Here is a 15,000-nt window from a genome sequence, read left to right as displayed (position 1 = left end):
AGGTAAACAAATATATTCGTGGGAGAACCTTGCATCAGCCTAGTGAAATCTCTGAACGAGAAGCGATCTCTCTTATTAATCATGAAGCAGCGATTTCAAGCTCTGATATTCATCAGGTAGTGGGGTTAAGGGATGACCGCAGAGAACAAAGGGTTTCATTGCGATGTCATTGTGATTTTTTAAAAATGACATCTCGTGTCTGAAGTAATGCAGCGAGCTAGACAACATGACGGCATAAATCATTTCAAAACGTTCGTGTCGACGTCTCGAAATAGAAACTTCCCATTAGTAAAAGTAAGTCTGAGTGAGTAAGATTCATATAAGATGTGTCGCAGTCTTTCGGGGACTGGGAGAAAATTCTTTTAATTTGAAATGGAGTCGCATCAGAAACGAGCACTCTCGTCATTCAACAACTCTTGGGTACGTCTACTCTGCAGCAAAACATGCCATAAAGATACATCGGGACCTCATCGTGCGCACATCATCAAGAAGTTAAATACATGTCGACGACTTATTGGTGGTTGCTAATCAGCGCTTCTCACGGTTATTCAGCATTTGCCAAACAACCATTTACTTTTTATTTATTCATTCCTTTTTTTTTTTTTTTCAAAAGGAAACTAATGAGATGGCTATTTGTTTGTCCCTCCGCACTATATCCGTCCACCCTCATATCTCAAAACAACTAGGGCTAGAGGGCTGTAAATTGGTATGTTGATCATCCACCCTCCAATCATCAAACATACCAAATTGCAGCCCTCTAGCCTCTGTAGTTTTTATTTGATTTAAGGTTAAAGTTAGCCACGATCGTGCTTTCTGGCACCGCAACAACTCAGTCCACCTCGAGAGTTTCATACAGCATTATACTATGTACAGAAAACTCGATGGCACCGAAGACACTTCTGTGCAATTTTCCTCCTCCTGTTTGTGATATCTATCAGTTCCCAACGTGTGATTAATGATACATTTTACTTGTTTTACTGTAGTGTGCCCGCACCTTTACTGGTATGTTCGTCTTATGATTAATGAAGGGATGAAATCACGTATATGCAAATCAGTGCGCAAAACCATAGGGTGTTCCTGAAATGTGGAACGTCCAGTATCAAAGCAGGAGGGAATCGTCAAAATGATACCTCATAGTAGCCTTGCTGGCATATGAGTAATGCCTTTACAAGAGGGATGCAACATCGTTTATTACGAATGCAATTCATACGAGTAATATTTCTCTCTCTCTCTCTCTCTCTCTCTCTCATACACACTACGCCACGCACGCACACACACACACACACACACACACACACACACACACACACACATATATATATATATATATATATATATATATATATATATATATATATATATTATGTATATAGATACAGAGAGAGAGAGAGAGAGAGGTAGAGAGAGAGAGAGAGAGAGAGAGAGAGAGAGAGAGAGAGAGAAAGAAATATTACCTGCAATTAGATGCTCTTGTAATAAACATGATATTGCATTCCTCTTGCAAAAGTATTTCTTGTGTGCCATGAAGGCTATTATGAGGCGTTATTCTGACTATTAGCTTCTGGTTTGATACACACGCACACGCGCGCGCACACACACACGCACGCACACACACACACACACACACATATATATATAATATATATATATATATATATATATATATATAAATAAATTCTTCTGTTAAAACAGGCTACGTCTCAAATATAAAGAGCCCATTTCGGTGGAGTGACTCCCATCAAATAGGGAGGAGTGATGAGAAGGGGTGGGAAGGGGGTGACTTGTAAAAAAAACCGAAAATGCCAGATATTAGTATCTAATCCAAAGTTTTTGAAGTCGCTGAGTCAAACAGTGACAGTCACAATGGTCATCAACTCCAAGTTCAGCTCCAATAGGATAACCGAAAACGACAAATATTAGTGTCTAATTTATAGTTTTCAAGGTGCTTAGATGAATAGTGACTCTTCCAATGCCCTTTAATTCCAAGTTCAGCTTCGATAGGAAGGGGTGGGTGAGAAGGGGTAAAAATTGAAATGTCAAAAATTATGTATATTAGTATCTAATCCATAGCTTTTGAGTTTGCTGGGATGAGCAGAGACATTCCCGGTGCCCTCAAGTCCAAGTTCCGCACCAATAAGAATAGGGGTGAGAAGTGGTGAAATATGAAATATGCTGGGGAGTGCCAGATTGATCAGCTAATATATATATATATATGTGTGTGTGTGTGTGTGTGTGTATGTGTGTGTGTGTGTGTGTGTGTATAACTAAATCACGAAAGTTTGGAACGTGATAAATCCATAGATAAAGGTATAAGCCATGAAGAAAAAATGAACAACGGACTTTCTGCAAGATCTTTTAACGTTCAATGTCCTTTACTCAGCAGAGTAAAGGACGTTGAACGTCGAAAGATCTTGCAGAAACTCCGTTGTTTATTTTTCCTTCGTGGCTTATACCTTTATATATATATAAATATATATGTAATATATATATATATATATATATATATATATATATATATATATATACATATATAGTATGCTTAAAACCACAATGGCGCATAGTGTATACATGCAAATGTAGCACTGCTTCATTTTCCCTGTAGTGCATCTGCATGCATTTATATATATATATATATATATATATATATATATATATATATATATATATATATATATATATATAGCTTAGTGCCAGGAGCCAGGAGTCAATCCATATTAATAAAATGAAGGCAAGAGGACACACACAGATGTACATGCTGTCTTTATTGCAACGTTTCGTAATTATCAAGTTAATTACATCATCAGGCTGTTAAAATGAAAAATAAATTTCCTAGTAAAATTGTAAAACCAAAACTAAAAATTAAAAATTCAGAAATGCAAAAGCTAAAAAAGTTATTCTTACAAGTGTACAAAATATACACATTAAAATTAAGGAAGTTAAATTATTTAAAAGGACATCCAATAAAATGAAAGATAAATTAACATAAAATAAGCAAAAATTGACAAAAGATTGAAAGCAGCAGTGAACAGTTACAAAACAAAGAAGTTAAGGACCGACCTAGAGGAGTGACAGCTTAAACTAAACGTAAACATAAAAACATAAATAAACAACACAAGCCAAGACCAATACAGAGGGGAGGAAGATGTATGGGTGTTCAACGACGGAACAAGTTGTTTAATAAAGAGCGATTCTAGAATAACAAGGTCGTGCGGGTTGGTGGAATGGCCTAAAATACAGTAGTCTTTATTATCGATATATGTTTTACATATTTTGGAGTGATTTCTAATATTGGAGTGTTCTGGGTTTTCAATCCTGCTGCCAGTACGGAAGCTTATGCCACGATGAGAATCGATACGCACCTTAAGGATTCTGCTGGTGGATCCCACATAGGTCCCTGTTTGACATTCAGGGCAAGTATATTTATAAATAACACCAGAGGACATATAAGGTGATAATCGCTCCTTCGAGGTAAAGTGGGAACCGATGGTGAAATGGTTCTTAGGGATAAATTTTACGTTTATGGCATGAAAATGTTCCTGAATGATTTCTGTGAACTTTTTGTGAAATTTAATGTCATGAGTAAATGGAAAGCATGCATAGAACTTCATTTTAGGGACAGTTAAAACTTTTGGTTTAACAATGAAATGTTTTTTTCAGTAGGTGATCTAATTTCCTATAAATTAGCTTAGCAGGGAAACAGTTATTGTTAAAAAAGTCAATTAAAAATGTTATTTCGTTATGGAAAAGGACCCAGTTCGACGTAAGGAGAAGTGCTCGGTGGAGAAGGGTAGAAACAGAGTTGGACTTAAAATTCATAAAACAGGAGCTATAAAAGTTGGTACCAAGTCCAGTAAAAGTTTTCTTCCTAAAAATCGTGGTATTCAAACAGTCGTTTTAATGAATTTTAAGTCCAACTCTGTTTCTACCCTTCTCCACCGAGCACTTCTCCTTACGTCGAACTGGGTCCTTTTCCATAACGAAATAACATTTTTAATTGACTTTTTTAAGAATAACTGTTTCCCTGCTAAGCTAATTTATAGGAAATTAGATCACCTACTGAAAATGCATTTCATTGTTAAACCAAAAGTTTTAACCTTCCCTAAAATGAAGTTCTATGCATGCTTACCATTTACTCATGATATTAAATTTCACAAAAAGTTTACAGAAATCATTCAGGAACATTTTCATGCCATAAACGTAAAATTAATCCTTAAAAACCCTTTCACCATCGGTTCCCTCTTTACCTCGAAGGAGCGATTATCACCTTGTATGTCCTCTGGTGTTATTTATAAATATACTTGCCCTGAATGTCAAACAGGGACCTATGTGGGATCCACCAGCAGACTCCTTAAGGTGCGTATCGATTCTCATCGTGGCATAAGCTTCCGTACTGGCAGCAGGATTGCAAACCCAGAACGCTCCAATATTAGAAATCACTCCAAAATATGTAAAACATATATCGATAATAAAGACTTCTGTATTTTAGGCCATACCACCAACCCGCACGACCTTGTTATTCTAGAATCGCTCTTTATTAAACAACTTGTTCCGTCGTTGAACACCCATACGTCTTCCTCCCCTCTGTATTTGTCTTGACTTGTGTTGTTTATTTATGTTTTTATGTTTACGTTTAGTTTAACGCTGTCACTCCTCTAGGTCGGTCCTTAACTTCTTTGTTCTGTAACTGTTCACTGCTGCTTTCAATCTTTTGTCAATTTTTGCTTATTTTATGTTCATTTATCTTTCATTTTAATGTATGTCCTTTTAAATAATTTAACTTCCTTAATTTTAATGTGTATATTTTGTACACATGTAAGAATAACTTTTTTAGCTTTTGCATTTCTGAATTTTTCATTTTTAGTTTTGGTTTTACAATTTTACTATGAAATTTATTTTTCATTTTAACAGCCTGTTGATGTAATTAACTTGATAATTACGAAACGTTGCAATAAAGACAGCATGTACATCTGTGTGTGTCCTCTTCCCTTCATTGGTTATATATAATTATAAATATATATATATATATATATATATATATATATATATTATATATATATATATATATTATATATATATATATATATATATAATATTATATATATATATATATATATATATATATATTATATATATATATATATAAATGCATTCATATAAGTAATATGTTAGAGAGAGAGAGAGAGAGAGAGAGAGAGAGAGAGATCTAATGATACAATTAGAAAGGAAATGCCACCTAAATCTGTTCATTTGTGACTGTTATTGCAGTTTGGATAAGCAGTACGACCTTAACTGCAGCTATAAGAAAGACACTCTTCTGCAAAGGCCAATGGTAATGACACTTCATTCCTGTAGGATGTGGGGTAGTTTGGGGAGAAAATATCTCCCTCGCCACTTTCTATGCTATGAAAGTTAAGGAGAGAAAGCTTAATATTTTTGGTACGTAGGCAGAAAAAGGTGAAAAGGCATATGTCTCTGAGTATTTGTTGAATGTAGAGAAACAAGGGAAGCAGAGGTAAATTATGTAAGAATGAAAATTCAAGAGTATAGACTATGAATGCTTGTGGAGGTGACTGGTGAATATATCGGGAAAGAAATTAAATAGTGAAGGATGGAAAGACACCATTAGGTGAAGGAATTTCAAGTGAAACACTGCAGTGGGATTACGTGGCTGGCCAGGGTTTATAAGGCATACCGAAATTACAGAATACTTCGTAAGAAATGGGAAAGAGAGAGATCTACGTTAATTTGTGCAAATGTAAATGTGAACGCGAGAACCACGACAATTATAGGGTTGCAACGTTAGCTAGTATAACATTGAAAATGTAAGGTACAAATTTCATTGAGGTAGGTTAGACAGATGGTAAAGGACTGATCGTTTATGATGCAGAGCTGTTTGGGAATAGAGAAGAGAAAATGAAGTAACCAGCAAGGTTCGGTGTGTTAGGAGAAAAGGACTAACAAATGCTTGATAGAGAGAGTGATAATAATTTTGTGAAGTGTGGCCCGTAATCTCCCAGAAGTGAGAAGCACTGAAACATTGAGGTACAACGCACATTGAGTCTGCATGGGTGTGTTGGGAGGGTGAAGTTTGACAAATTGCTGGTGAGCTCGTAGTTAGAGTTATGGAAGTTTTTCCCACAGGACATCATCCACAATTCAACCAGAATGAATGTGGCAGTAACCTTTGGCTGTTGGTTTTACAATTAAAAATCAGGCCTCTATTGAGAAAATTTGCTTAGTGTAATTTTGTGTTGTTCGTGTGCAGCCTCGGGTAAATCTGGCTGGCGCGGTACAGCACTCAGCTCTCAAGTACTAGATCTGTGGTTCACTCGTGCCCTACTGCCATCTGTAAATAAAAACCAGCATCTACTGAGGAAAAGGATAATAGAAGGATTTAGTGGTAGCAGACTTGATCCAAAAGCTTTGCTAAGAGACTGAAGGATATAGCATTTTGGGACCACCCCTTTAAAGGGAAAAAAAGGCAGCATTGTATCATATAACTGTATACATATAGTACTATATATATATTATAATATATCTATATATTATATATATATTATATATAATATATTACCATCACATAGTATATATGTTCAATTGTTATTTCAAATATGGATAATGAAAAGTTTTTTATTTTTTCTTAGGAAAATGCCCAACAGTTTTCGTCCTCCCCAGTGGCCATCATTCTTGGAGCGTTTTAATAAACGATCCCAAGAAGAGATTCCATCGGAGGACGAAACTGCTGGAGCATTTTCTGAAGCAAAACTCTTTTCATTTACCTATGTGGAATTACAATTTGGAATTTAAATATCTTTCGTTGCCTAAAAGAAGATTACCAGTAATTAGTATATTACTATTAATATATATATATATCATTAATCTATATATAATATAATATATATCAATAAGTATATATATTCATTTTATATGATACAAAGGTAAATAAAGCCACGGTGGAGAGAGTGAAACACATGGAGTAAGATACAAGATTCTTTTTCGACTCAACGTCCTTTGTACTTAGCTAAGCACGGTGTAGTCGAAAAAATCTTGTAGCTACTTCCAGTTGTTTCCACTTTTCTTTCATTGGCTTATAACCTTTTATTTATGGCATTTATTCACGTTCCAAAACTTTCGTGATTTCAGTTACATATATATATATATATATAATATAATAATATCTATTATATATTAATTATATATTATAATTTATAATATCTCTATTAGTATATATTTATTGTATTTAATTAATATATATATATATATTATTAAAAATAAATATTAATTATAATATGTATATTATCGATATATATATATATAATATATATATATAAAATATTAAATTATATGTATAAGTATATATATTATATAATATATTATATAAATATATATTATATAGATAATAATATAGTTATCATTATGTGCGTGGTGTACTAACTTTTCCACGGCCATGATTAAAAGGGAAAATGGATGTGATCTCACAAGATATCTGCATTGGTTAAACCAAAATGTATTTTACTTTAATTTTTTGAACATGACCTCATCATTCGTCCTGGATAACAGGGAATTGCCTGAATTTTTTTGGGAAGGCCGGGGATTTGTAATAATCCTTTAATTTATGCAAATTATCCTTCAATTATCTTTTTCATTACAGGTACCTGAACAAAGAATAGAGTTGGTTTTTCTAGTCGACGCATCTGCATCGGTCGGTGCCGAAAACTTCTTCAACGAAATCAAATTCGTCAAAAAGCTCTTGGCTGATTTTGCTGTGTCGTATAACCAGACCAGAGTCGCTGTCGTAACATTTTCGAGTAAGAGTAAGGTAAGTGTTGATGGACTGACCTATGACAGCGGGCATCGCAAAGTGGGACGAGTAGTGTTCATAATTTTTATTGTTATTATTTGTCACGTTCTATATGACTAATCTTTTGGATATAATATCCTAGCTAATGTGATCTACAGTTTTTGTAACCCCATCTTGTTTGTTGTCACCATTTGATGACTGCTGCTCCATCTTCATGGCAATTAATTTCGGTTCTTTGTTTGGTTACTGAGGAATTACAGATGTTTTGAAAAAGTAACAATTTATTAGAAACTCCTAATGATGACCCGAGGAGTTCAAGGAAAATTCTTAAATATAAAGTTTAAGAAAAGAGAGAGACTTTGGGAAAGCCTTGATGCTTTCACATGAACTTTCTGCGACAAAAATTGTTATTCTGCTTTTAACGCGGCTGGATTATATCTATTTTCTCTCGAGTTTTATTGGGTGAAACTTATACCCTTATTTTTAAACCATACTGAGACGCGGCCAAGTTTTCGTTGGGTATAAGGATTCCTCTTTGTCTTGCACAGGTTGGATCTCTATTGTGCCTTCAACTTGTTTTTGTTAGAAGTGAATCTTCTGTTTTTAACACAACTAGCTTTGAGTCTTTGTTTTCCTATAAACTTATTTTAGTAATGATGAAACTCCTATTCTTTTCAGTATGATAGAGTTTTGAGTCGTGTTTTACTTTAAACTTACAATATTGTTCATGATAAAATTGCTCTTCTTTTACATATGATACAGTTATGAGTCTTGTTTTACATTAAACTTATAATATTGGTCATGATAAAATGACTCATCTTTTTAATATGAAAGAGTTTTGGATCTAGCATTACCTTAAATTTACATTGATAATAATAAAATTGCTCTTCGTTTTAATATGATAGAGTTTTAGGTCTTGCTTTACTTTAAACTTATACTGAAGAGGATAAAATTGCTCCTCTTTTCAATATGGTAAAAGTGGTTACCTCTTTATGCTTCATACATTACAGGTGATCCGGCACATTGATCACGTTACGCAAGCTTCACAAGAAAACCACAAATGTACACTTCTGGAGACTGAACTGCCAAAGATCAGATACTCTGGTGGAGGCACATATACCCTAGGTGCGATGCTGGAAGCTCAGGTAATGTGCCCATCATTCTATCTGATTTGCTTTTTTACCGTACAATGATTCTTAAGGTTCAAAAGTCTTGATTACCGTTTATTTTTGGGTAAGTTAAAATATATAATATTATAATATAATAATTATTATTATATATATATATATTATTATATAACAAAATTACAGTATTATATATATTAATTATTATTATAATATATATACAATATTAAATAACATTATATATATTATTATATAGTATTATATTATATTTATAGATATACTAATATAGATTATACTATATAATACATAATACTAATAATAATATATATATATAAATGTATAATAACATATACAATAGTAGGCATGAAGGAAACAGCCGAGTGCTTGGAGAATTATTCCTTTAAATCCAAGGTAGGGGGTGCAGTCCAAAACTGCAGGTGTGGAATAGGTACTTCCGTAGTTTGTTATTTATTACATTCTTCCTAATGTAGAGGAAAAACAACGAAAAGAATACTTGTTTCAAAGTTCCCAGCTTTAACTTACACCTTCTACCGTTGGATTTAATGAAATATATATATTGACACACACCACACCAAACACACACACACACACATCACACAGTATACTTATATATTATATATATTTAATAGTATAATATAACTATATTATATATTAGTATTATATAAATTATAAAGGAAAGAGGTGTCCAATCAGACGACAGTCATGTACAACGTTTTTGTTATTATTTAAGAAACGTTTGTCATTGTTGTCAACAATGACACATCATCAGCTCTGCGCAATTGGAAATCAACATTAAAAATTAAACTTAAAAAATTGACAATAAAAATTTCTAAAAAATAAAAAAATAATCCAGGAACGCCTAAAAATAGGGAACATCGAGAACACTGGAAAATAAACTACCTATTGCATAATGAAGGGAAAAGGCGAGACCTGATGTGACTAAAAACGAAACGGTCAAGGTCTGCATACAAACGTAAAACCCTCACGCCAGGAGAGAGGATAGATGACGAGGTGTTGGAGTTTAAACTAGAGTTGAAAGGTTGGCCTTTTAATAAAAACAATTGACTCAAAGGGTAGTTAGATGGGTAGTTTGTTTTGTTTTGTGGCTGCCCAAGTTATAGAAAAATGTTTCTTTTCGGATTAGTTTAACCTTACAACTCTTTTGCATGAATTTTCTTATATTATAGTAGAACTCGGATTAGAGATTTCTGGGACCCAGTTTCTCATAACAATTAATCCCTAATGGCTTGTAATAACGGACTTGTGTAAGCAGTCTTCCGTGAAAGAACCAAAAACATAAACATACCAAGTACATCCTTGGGCATTTCAAAAATTATATATGATATTGGCGACTTCATTGAAATCCGGTGTAATTTGTCCTTGTAATTAAAAAAGACCCCTCCAATTTTTTTTGTGGATTCGCATGGGAATCGGCGAATTAAGTGTTTAGTTTGCGCGAAAAAAACCAAATTACCTTTCTCAATAATAATTTATTTCTAACGTTTTGTTTACAACGATAAACTGTTCTGAATGAATAAATTGGGAATGGGGTGGGGCAATACCAATAGTTAAATTTAGGTACAGTTAAAATTTTAAGGGGTGGGTGCTGACAAGATACCTCGTTTAGCAATTTACTTAATAAATTATGTTAAAAACCAAGCTTTTTGGGGAAACGAGTTCTTAACAAAACAAATAGTTCTAAAAGAAAAACTCGATTTCAAGATGAAAAGGGAGAGCCGCCAATCAGATGTGTACCGAAGGGCCCCTAAAAACCAAAGCTGGGATTCATAGCATTAAATCTTGTAAAATTACGGAAAAACACGAGCTAAAAAAGTTGTTTGTCCGAGCCCAGTGAAGGTACTTTTCCTTTCTAAAAAACATTGTGTTGAAAAAAGGGCTGGTTATCGTTCTAGTTTATTTTTTATATCCAAAAAGGCCACGGGAGTCATGCCTTTTCTCATTTTCCAACGTAAATTTAATTGTTAGGCGATTGGGCTTCAATTTATGTAATTTTCTAAAAAAAGCTTTGGCATTGCCACGAAAAATTTAAATAAGGCAAAAGGTATCGTCAACAATATCGTCTATAAAAAAGTGGGCTTAAAATTCCCAGGCTTAGTTTGGACGTTTGAATTCATTGTTCACTAACGTGCCCTGTTTGTTTCTAGGACAATTGAAATCATTTTGGATTTTGGAAAAGTTTTTTAGTAATGATTCGGAGACCTTCTTGTTGGTTTTTAATTAGGGCAAACTTTTTAAAACATTTTTGGAACTTGCTGTGCAAGATGCCACCTTTTTGTTTTTTAATGGGGCAGCCTCTTTCTGCAGGCAGAGGGGTTTGCCATGGGTTTCATCCTTTGGGACCGTTGTTTGCAAATTTTTTATTGGGGCGGACATTTCTGGAGGGAGAATTTTCTTTTAAATGATTGTCCTGGGAACATTTTAAGCCCACTTTTTTATTTAGACGATATGTTTGGACGATAACTTTTGGTTTGCCTTATTTTTAAATTTTCGTTTGGCAATTTGCCAGCTTTTTTTAGGTTTTAGATTACATAAATTGAAGCCCCCATGCCTAACATTTAAATTTACGTTGGAAAATGAGGAAAGATGACTCCCTTGGCCTTTTTGGATATAAAAATAACTAAGAGATAACCACCTTTTTGTTTTCAACACAAGTGGTTTTTAGAAAAGAGTTACCTTCACTGGGCTCCAGGAAAACCCAACTTTTTTTAGCCCTCGGGTTGTTTCCGTAATTTTTAAGATTAATGCTATATCCTTGATACACTTTTGGGTTTTTTAGGGCCCTTCGGTAACACATCTGATTGGCTTCTCCTTTCGATCTTGAAATCGAGTTTTCTTTTAGAAAATTTTTATTTTGTTTAAAAGAACTCGTTTTCCCAAAAAAAGCTGGTTTTTAACGATTTATTGTGTAAATTGCCTAAACGAAGGTATTCTGTTCAGCCACCCACCCCTTAAATTTTAATTGTACCTAAATTAACTATTGTATGCAACCCATCCCATTTTATTCATTTCAAGACAGTTTGTTACGTGTAAAGTTAAAAGAAATTATTTATTGAAAAGGAATTTTGGTTTTTTTGAAACTTAATCTTATTTCCCATTTGGAATCCACAAAAAATGGGTGAGGGTTTTTAATAATTACAAGGAACAAATTACAGGATTTCATTGAAGTCCAAATATTCATATATAAATTTAATTTGAATGCCCAAGATGTTCTTGGTTATTTATTGTTGGTTCTTCACGGAGACTGTTAACCAAGTCCGTTAATTATACAAGCCATTTGGGATTAAGTTAATGAACTGGGGTCCAGGAATCTTTAATTCCCGCCGAAGTTCTCTAATATTAAGGGAATTCCATGCAAAGAGTTGTAAGGTTACTATGCGGAAAAAAGAAACATTTTTCTATAATTTGGCCACCACCAAAACAAACAAAAACTACCCATCTAACTACCCTTGAGTCATTGTTTTAATTAAAGCACCCTTTCTCACCTAGTTTTTTAAACTCCAACACCCCTCGTCATCTCCCTCTCTCGTCTGGCGTGAGGTTTTACGGTTGTATGCAGACCTTACCGTTTTTATTTTAGTCACTCAGCTTCTTTTCCTTTTTCTTTATTGAACTAGGTATGTTTTCTTGCTCATTCCCTATTTTAGCGTTTCTGGATTATTTTTTTATTTTTTTCAAATTTTATTGTAACATTTTTTAAGTTTAATTTAATTTCTATTGTAATTTTTAAGTTTAGTTTTAATGTTGAATTTTCAATTTGCAGAGCCTGGGATGAATGTGTTGTTGGACAACATTGAAACGTTTGCTTAATAATAAAAAGAAAAAACCAACACGTGTAACATGGGACTGTCGTTCTGATTTGGACCACTTGGCTTCCTTTTATATTCATGGTTTTTCCTGATTGTGATATATATATTCATAATATACTATATATAATACTATAAACTACTACTATTATATATATATTGTAGTCAAATACTATTACTAAAATCATTTAAAAATTTTTGTTCAGAGAGGCAAAATGTCAATTCCTATTTTGCTATCACTAAAATGAATAAACGCCACAGAATTTAATGATGAATTATGGGAAGTAAGGGCCTAGTCACACTTCGAGGGGAAATAATTCTGAGTATTTTAAAATTAAACTTTCCTGAATTATACCATTTTACCCAACAAGGAGAAACCAAATTAATATCAGAAGTTAAGGGATGCGAGTGTTATTTAATCACGTCGAAAAGAAAATTGGGGGTTGCTTATTCCAGGGTAAGTGCAAACATATGAAATGGTTCCTTTTTTACGGAAAAACGTATTACCTTTTTTTTTTTTTTTTTAACCGCTTTTTTTTTTTTTTTAATAAGGAGTTAGTTCATATCATGGGACAAAAGTAGTTTTTTTTTTTTTTTTTTTTTTTTTTTTTTTTTTTTTTTTACAAAAAATTTCTAAGGGCTAAATTTTGAAAGAAGAATTACCGGCCGAGCGTTTTAACCGGAGGCCATAACTTTGGGGCTTGTTCGATATAAGTTGTTCTTTCAGTAAGGGAAAGTTTGGGACTTGATAAACTTTAAATGCTGAGATCATGTTTTTAATTAAGATAGATTTTTATCTTGTTTGGTGCGAGTGTGTTTGTTATGAGAAGTCTATAGAAAGCATGTTTTTCTTATTTGTACTTTGATATATTTTTCTTGTGGCGAGTAGGTGATGGTTTGTGTCCCTGGAGGCAGGGGCTTCCTAAAACCCAATTACAAACAAAACGTAACGCGGCCATCGTATCTTTCTTTTTTTTTTTATGGTAGATTCAATTTCATTCGTAAACATTTCTTTCTCTGTAATTATTTAATTTTTTTTCTGGAATTTATTTATTTATTGAATTCATTTTACTTGTTTACTTATTTTATTAATTTATTTAATCTATTCATTGATTGATTGATTTACTATTGATTTAACTCATTTAATTAATTTATTTCATTGGTTAATTAAATTATTTATTTATTACTTGGGTCATTTACGTTATTTTTATTCAGTTTTGTTTATTTATTGATGCGATTGCATGTGACCGTGGATTGATTGATTCAATTTCATATGTTTAATCTTTTTCGTTTTATTTTACTTAATTTATTTCATTGGTCTAATTAAATTTGAATTTAATTTTCATTATATCTTAGTTTTATTATTCATTTCAATTTGTTTGTTTTTATCTTATTCATTTGGATATTCACTTAATTTCCTTCCATTTCATGACAGGAAAGCTCCTTGGCCTTGGCACGAGACGACGCAGCGAAGGCGATCTTTCTGGTGACCGATGGTTACAGCAACGGAGGCGACCCCAGGCCAGCCGCTGCTTTTCTCCAGGACAGAGGAGTCAAAATCTTTACTTTCGGAATTCGTAATGGCAATGTTAAGGTAGACCTAACAAAACTGGTTGGCCGCGTGTGAATCTCTTTGAATTTACGAAGTTATAGGTCATGAGACTCGGCTGTTCATTAACTCGACTGCTTCTGAACGCCATTCTTTTAGAATAACATAGTAAATCTATCAAGCTTCATAATTTTTAGATCAAACTGATAGGCCTGATAGGAATATTTATGAATTGACATGAAAATGTAAAAAATTCGACTTTCCAATAGTCAGATTGCTTTAAAATTCAAGAATAAGAGGAAAACAATTTTAGATCTACTAAAAAATGTTAGAACTACCAAAAAAATTCTGCACCTGCCAAAAATTTTAGACTTGCCAAAAAATTTCAGACCTACCAAAAGGTTTTAGACTTACTAAATGATTTCAGACCTACCACAAAATTTCAGAACTACCAAAAAATTTGACCTACTAAAAAACTTCAGACCTACCAAAAACTTTAAGACCTACCAAAAGATTTACACCTACCAAAATATTTCAATCCTGTCAAAAAATTTCGGACTAACCAAAAAGATGTTAGACCTACCAAAAATTTTAGAACTGCCAAAATATTTCAGACCTACCGAAAAATTTCAGATCTACCAAAAGATTTTAGATCTACCAAAAAATTTTAGAGCTACTAAA

General features: G+C 33.1%; 1 protein-coding gene across 1 annotated transcript in view; it reads left to right on the top strand.

Annotated features, from left to right (window-relative positions):
* LOC135220902 (sushi, von Willebrand factor type A, EGF and pentraxin domain-containing protein 1-like) overlaps positions 1 to 15,000 on the top strand; it is a 168,924-nt gene that overhangs the window by 51,223 nt on the left and 102,701 nt on the right. Inside the window, exons 2-4 of the mRNA XM_064258526.1 lie at positions 7,652 to 7,819; positions 8,812 to 8,946; positions 14,206 to 14,364. Coding sequence (XP_064114596.1) covers positions 7,652 to 7,819; positions 8,812 to 8,946; positions 14,206 to 14,364 — 462 coding nt within the window. The remainder of the gene's footprint in view (positions 1 to 7,651; positions 7,820 to 8,811; positions 8,947 to 14,205; positions 14,365 to 15,000) is intronic.

This window comes from Macrobrachium nipponense, chromosome 2 (genome assembly GCF_015104395.2).
Source record: "Macrobrachium nipponense isolate FS-2020 chromosome 2, ASM1510439v2, whole genome shotgun sequence".
Lineage (NCBI taxonomy): Eukaryota > Metazoa > Arthropoda > Malacostraca > Decapoda > Palaemonidae > Macrobrachium > Macrobrachium nipponense.
Note: the sequence above shows the minus strand (reverse complement) of the source record. Positions and strands in the feature narration are given on the sequence as shown.